This window comes from Ostrea edulis, chromosome 2 (genome assembly GCF_947568905.1).
Source record: "Ostrea edulis chromosome 2, xbOstEdul1.1, whole genome shotgun sequence".
In the NCBI taxonomy this organism is placed as follows: domain Eukaryota; kingdom Metazoa; phylum Mollusca; class Bivalvia; order Ostreida; family Ostreidae; genus Ostrea; species Ostrea edulis.
Window position 1 is genome coordinate 94104126 of NC_079165.1, and position 6493 is coordinate 94110618.

At 39.1% G+C, this 6493-nt stretch overlaps 1 protein-coding gene across 1 annotated transcript; it reads right to left on the minus strand.

The window, feature by feature from the left end:
- Positions 1–4124: 4124 nt before the first annotated feature.
- Positions 4125–6053, minus strand: LOC130051537 (uncharacterized). The gene is made up of 3 exons (XM_056153531.1): positions 5718–6053; positions 4607–5569; positions 4125–4151 (listed from the first exon to the last, which is right to left on the minus strand). The coding sequence occupies exons 1-3, from the start codon at positions 6051–6053 to the stop codon at positions 4125–4127; spliced, it is 1326 nt and encodes a 441-aa protein (XP_056009506.1).
- Positions 6054–6493: the final 440 nt, after the last annotated feature.

The window sequence follows — 6493 nt, forward strand, 5'->3', positions numbered from 1 at the left end:
ATTATATCTAAAGTGTCTTAAAGTCGGAAACTAAATTGGGACTCATTTGTCTTTTCTTTTCTTTTTTTAACTCCGAGTGCATCAACAAATCGGACGGAAGACCTACTCGTTGCTCGCAACGAGATCGTGTCTAGTTATTATTCTTTTTTTTTCTCCTTACCGATTTTTGTGCAGAAGATTTCTCGGAGATGGCTGGATCGATTTGCTTCAAATTTTCAGGATTGATGCGTTGCCATTTGAAGTTTGTACCGCCGTTTCAATTTTTGCAAAATCACTTCCGGTTGGAAGTTATCCCCCTTTTATCGATTTTCCGATGACCATTTTGTCCAGACAAAAACTCAAAAATGATAAAAGCTAGAGTGCTGAAATTTTCAGTGATTTTAGACGACATGTTGTAGTTGTGCACCTGGGTTTTAAAAATTTCCGGAAGTGCCTAGTATGGAAGCTCGGTAGGGGTCGAAAATGGAGTTTAGAAAAGTGGCCAATTTTTTTCCACGTTTTAAATCATAACTTTTTACTCGTAAATATTTTGTTTAGACATATATAACGAAAGTTGTACAGTTTATTGAGATCTTTCGTGCCATATCAAGAAATGGGCCCATAGGCCTCATGGCTCGCCTGAACCATTGAATTTCTGTTACAATGATTAACTTTTTTCTCACGAAACTTTTGATAAAACATGTAGAATAAAAGTTGTTCAATTTTGCAAGATCTATCTAAGGATATCAAAAAATAGGCCCCCAGGCATCATGGCTCGCCTGAACAGTCAAATTTGTATCACAATTAATAACATTAATAACTTTTTTCGCGAGAAACTTTTGACAAGACATGTAGAACAAAAGTTGTTCAGTTTCGCAAGCGTTAACTAACGATCTGAAGAAATAGGCCTGCGGGTCTCGTGGCTCACCTGAACAGTTGGGTTATTGTTGCAGTCTATAACATTTTTGTCAAAAAACATTTAATAAGACATCTAGAACAAAAGTTGTTCAGTTTTGCAAGATCTTTCGAAAAACATCATGAAAAAGGCGAAAGGGCCTCATGGCTCGCCTGAAGAGTTTGATTAGTGTCACAATCAATAGCTTTTTCTAGAGAAACTTTTGATAAGACATGTAAAATAAAAGTTGTTCAGTTTTGCAAGATCTTTCAAACGATATCAAGAAAAAGGCCCTCGGGCCTTATGACTCGCCTTTACAGTCTGATAAATGTCGCAATCAATAATTTTTTTCTCAAGAAAATTTTGATAAGACATGTAGATCAAAATTTGTTCAGTTTTGCGAGATATATTTAGAATGATATCAAAAAATAGGCCTCCGGGCGACATGACTCGCCTGATCAGTCGAATTTGTATCGCAGCAAATAACATTATTAACTTTTTTCTCGAAAAAAGGCTGACCCCTTTAATTAGTGGCCGAGAGGGGCAGAGAGTCTTTAATTTATAACACTTAAATGATCAATATTTGTAAAACATTACGGAAGCTAAATTGTACGTCTAGATAATATATTTGTATCATTATTTATGAACGAAAATCTCAGTCAAATTCTTATCTCATCACATCTAAAATTGGGCGGAAGACCCACTCGTTGCTCGCAACGAGATCGCATCTAGTTATTCTTATTTTCTTCTTCTTCTTCTTCTTATTCCTCTTCTTTCCAGAGAAATTTGTCCGCTCGATTTTATGAAAGTGCTTCGACAGATCCACTTCAAACTTTGTGAGCTGATAGGGGGTCATGAGGAGGGGTGCAATCAACTTTCGAAATTTTCAAAATGGCCGCCGTTTCAAAATGGCGGCCAAAAACGTCAAAAAATCAAAGTTGTCGGATTTCAACCAAATTTTATTTTTAGGGTAATTTGGTGACCCCGAGTTCATTCCCACCATCAAAAAAAAAATTTGAGCCGCCATTTTCAAAATGGCCGCCATATACCAAAATATTTGAAAATGTTAAAATCTCTACAACATTTGGTTTCTGGGGTAATTGGAGGGTCCACAGTTCATTTCTAGCATCAGTATTTCCTTCCCATCTATTTTCAAATGTTTCAAAATGGCCGCCATTGAAGAAAATGGCCGCCAAAAATCAAGTCCGTCGGATTTCAACCTAATTTACTCTCTAGGGTTTTTTGAGGATCCTGGGTGCATATCTGGCATCAAAAACCATTTCTGACATGGGTAGGCGTTCGGAGACATTTGTGTTGGCATCCCAACACAGTTATAGCTTATTATTCCTCTTCTTTCCGAGAAATTTGTCCGCTCGATTGTATGAAAGTGGTTCGACAGATCCACTTCAAACTTTGTGAGCTGATAGGGGGTCACTAGGAGGGGTGCATTCAACTTTTCAAATTTTCAAAATGGCCGCCATTTCAAGATGGCGGCCAAAAAACCTCAAAAACTCAAGGTTGTCGGATTTCAACCAAATTCTATTTCTAGGGTAATTTGGTGACCCCAAGTCCATTTTCACCATCAAATTTTTTTATTGAGCCGCCATTTTCAAAATGGCCGCCATATACCGAAATATTTCAAAGTGTTAAAATCTCTACAACATTTGGGTTCTGGGGTAAATGTTGGGTCCACAATTCATTTCTAGCATCAGTATTTCCTTCCAATCAATTTCCAAATGTTTCAAAATGGCCGCCATTGAAGAAAATGGCGGCCAAAAATCAAGTCCGTCGGATTTCAACCAAATTCAGTTTTTAGGGTTTTTTGAGAATCCTGAATGCATATCTGGCATCAAAAAGCATTTCTGACATGGGGAGGTGTTCGGAGACATTTGTGTTGGCATCCCAACACAGTTATAGCTCGTTACATTTTGCATTAGTACAATGTGCGTCGAGTTTGACGCAGAATGTAATAACGCAAAATGGCATAGATATATAAGATCTATTGAACGACAAATTAGCATAAAATGAAGTAATTGAAAATAACATTATTTAAAAATATGTTTAATTTTTAATTATTGCGTGCTTTAAATGAATCAAATAAATCTGTATTATCAATTAATGAGAGCAATATTGAGTTACTAGTACTGTTCTCTTTTTATTGAATTAACGATATCATTTGTTTTAATAAGAGCACGATTATTACAAGATCATCGGTTCTCTCTCTCGTCGTTATCGCTCTCGTTGTTCTCTCTCTCTCTCTCTCTCTCTCTCTCTCTCTCTCTCTCTCTCTCTCTCTCTCTCTCTCTCTCTCATCCCATACACTCGTACAGTGTTGTATATGCAAATTTATGTACCTAAATGATTTCCTGATTTATAAATCTGCAATACTCTGACCAGTAAATCATATGGTATAAGGATTCATGCACAATACAGGGTAAATATTATACTCTGATACTTCCCCTGATTGAAGATAGCTGATCGGCACGGGCTAAGTGTGTCGCAGTCTGTACAATGGACAATGTTGTTTACTGTTGGAATGCAAATGGAGTTTATCGTTTTGTTTCATGGATTATGCAAATAAAGGGTGTTTTACTACTACTTAGAGTATTTTCGACAAGTGTACACGTACATCTGCGGTCCTTTACAGATATTACGAGTAGGCCCAGGTAAATAGCCGTCCGCATTCGATGCGTTTTCATGGCGAGCATACATGCCATTTTTATAAGTACAGTAGTATTTATGTCTTTGCCTTTTACTTGAAGTAATTGTGAATGGTATAAATTGTATACTCTTTGCTTATTCCATTTTATCAATAGATAAAAGATGAAATATTTGTCCGCATTTTTGTACAGTTTTGACATATTTACTGCAAATGTACGCACGTTCTCGTAAAGAAAAGGCATTCTATATATATTTATCCAAATATATATATTTACAATGATTTACTACTGTACGATATGTTTATTATAATTTTGAGCACTGCGTGTCGTTCCAAAACGTGATTTCATTTCTTCTTGATGTCCTATAAATTAGTATCGGAGATGTACGTGTTACCTGTCGAAGCTACCCGCACAGGTAAATCGAAGACACTGATGTGAAGTGAAGCGTAGCAAAACTCGTCCCCTTATATACCATGCGAACCCTGATACATATAACAATAGAAATTCCAACTAATATGGCGGATTAGCAGAGAAATATGGCGGACATATAGAATTATACTATATTTATTAATTCATGTCAGCTTTAAAATCTAGTTAGGGTTTAGCCCGTATTCATCCTGGTGAAGTCAGTAGGTTTGTTGATACCATGCGGTTCAAATGACTTCAACCTGTGCATCCATAATTTTTCCTTCTGCTTTCTTTCGGTATCTGACCAACTAGGGTCATGATCAATAACCACTACTGTCATGTCCTCCCATCGGTGGTTATTGCCATTAAAATGTGTTGCTACTGGCAAATCTTTTTTGGTTCTGATGGAGGACCGGTGGTTGTTGACCCGTCTGCGAAGGTCTGTTGTTTCTCCTATGTACTGCTTCTGGCAGACATCGCAACTGATGAGATAGATGCAGTTATTGGTTTTGCAGGAAAATTTTCCCAATATTTTATAACTGCGAACCGTGACAGGACTGCTAAAACCCTCAGTGTCTGAGCTATATTTGCATAATTGACATTTGAGGTCTGAGCATATTTTGAAACCTCCATTGGGTAAAGGCTTATCCAGTTTGGTCCTTACTATCATGTCCTTCAGGTTTCTGGAACGCCTGAAGGATGCCATCGGTGGTTCCTTAAAAACACCAGCCATTCGTTTGTTGGCATGCAGAATGGGCAGGTGTTTCTTCAGAATACCGTTGATGTTCTTGAGGGCGGGATGATACGTAGTGACCAATGGAACCCTATCATTCTGAGGTTTTTCTTTATACTGGAGGAGGGACTGTCGGTCCTGTAGTGACATCTCATCAATCGGGGATTGTACCTTGCAAGGATCATATCCTCTGTTAGTGAGATGAGTTTTGAGGATTGCTCCTTGTTCTTGGAAAATAGTAAGAGTGGAGCAGATGCGGCGGATTCGCGTAGCCAAACCCTTAGGTACACCTTTGAAAGTGTGGGGTGGATGACAACTAGATGGCATAAGGTATAAATGAGAGTCAGTGGGTTTGGTGTGGAGATTAAACTCAATTTCCCCGTTTGTAAATGTGACTGTGGTATCCAGAAACGTGTTATTTGAGGTGGAAATTTCCACAGTAAACTTGATGGAATTATGGAAAGAGTTAGCCATCTCGATAAAATCGTCAAGGCTTTCACGACCGTTAACCCACTTCATCTCAATGTCATCAATAAAACGTAGCCAACTGAGGGGTTTAACTGGTGAATAATGTAGAAGTCTACGTTCCAGTCTCCCCATAAAGATGTTGGCATACGATGGTGCCATTTTTGTTCCCATAGCTGTGCCACTTATTTGCAGGTAGTGTTCACCTTTGAATATGAAGTTATTGAACTTGAGGACATGTTCAAGAAGCTGAATGAGTGATTCAGTTGAAGGACATTTAATTACCCTATTGTTCCAAACCTCTCTACACGCCTCGATACCCTCGTCATGTGGAATGTTAGTGTAAAGTGAAGTAACATCCATGGTCACAAGGAGGGTATGGTCTGGCAGGCCCGATGAGGGTGTTTTATTAAGGTAATCAGTGGTGTCCTTCAAGTATGATGGTCAACAGGGGATGCTTACTCCTCCTGGGTACCTGATCCCACCTCTGGTGTGTCCAGGGGTCCGTGTTTGCCCAACTATCTAATTTGTATTGCTTGTGGGAGTTATGAGATTGATCACTGTTCGTTATCTTCACCTTGCATGATGGTAAATCTTCTACGTGCTGACGGAGATGTAAATCAATGAATTCAGAGATTTTCTCCGTGGGATGTCCGATGGCGCTGACTACAGGACGGCCTGGCATGTCTTTTTTGTGAATTTTAGGCAGTAGATAGAATAGTCCTGGTCTACAGTTGTTAGGACAAAGCGCTCCCAAAACATTGTCACCGATCTCTCCTTTGTTGTACATTTGCTGGAGGGTTTCGGTGATCTTGGTAGAGAAGTCTTCGGTGGGGTCAGACTGCAGCTTTTTATAAAAGCGTTCGTCTGAGAGCTGTCTATGAGCCTCGTTTAGGTACTTGTCTTTGTCCATGACAACAACAGTAGAACCTTTATCTGCCTTTTTAATGACAATATTATCCCGATTTTTTTAATGTTTGTAATGCCGATCTTTCGTCTTTGCCGAGATTATCTCGGGTTGAATCCGGCTTTAAAAGGATTTTGTTTATTTCTTCCTCGACCGCCTCGATGTAAGACTCCAAAGCTCCACATTTGCCTGGAGGTGGTTCCCAAGTGCTTTTGGGTCTGTAGAGAGGATGTTTCTCTAAAATGTCAATAGCATCTTGGGATGGGGAGGCATTGTTATCTTTGGAGTCCTTGCGGGAGAAATGTTCCTTAAGCCGTAGTGGACGGAAGAATGCTCTAGTGTCCTCTCTTATTTGTTGGTCATTGACTTCACGTGGAGTCGGGCAGAAATTGAGGCCCTTGGAAAGAAGTGAAGTCTCAGAATTCGAGAGAGTGACACTGGAAACA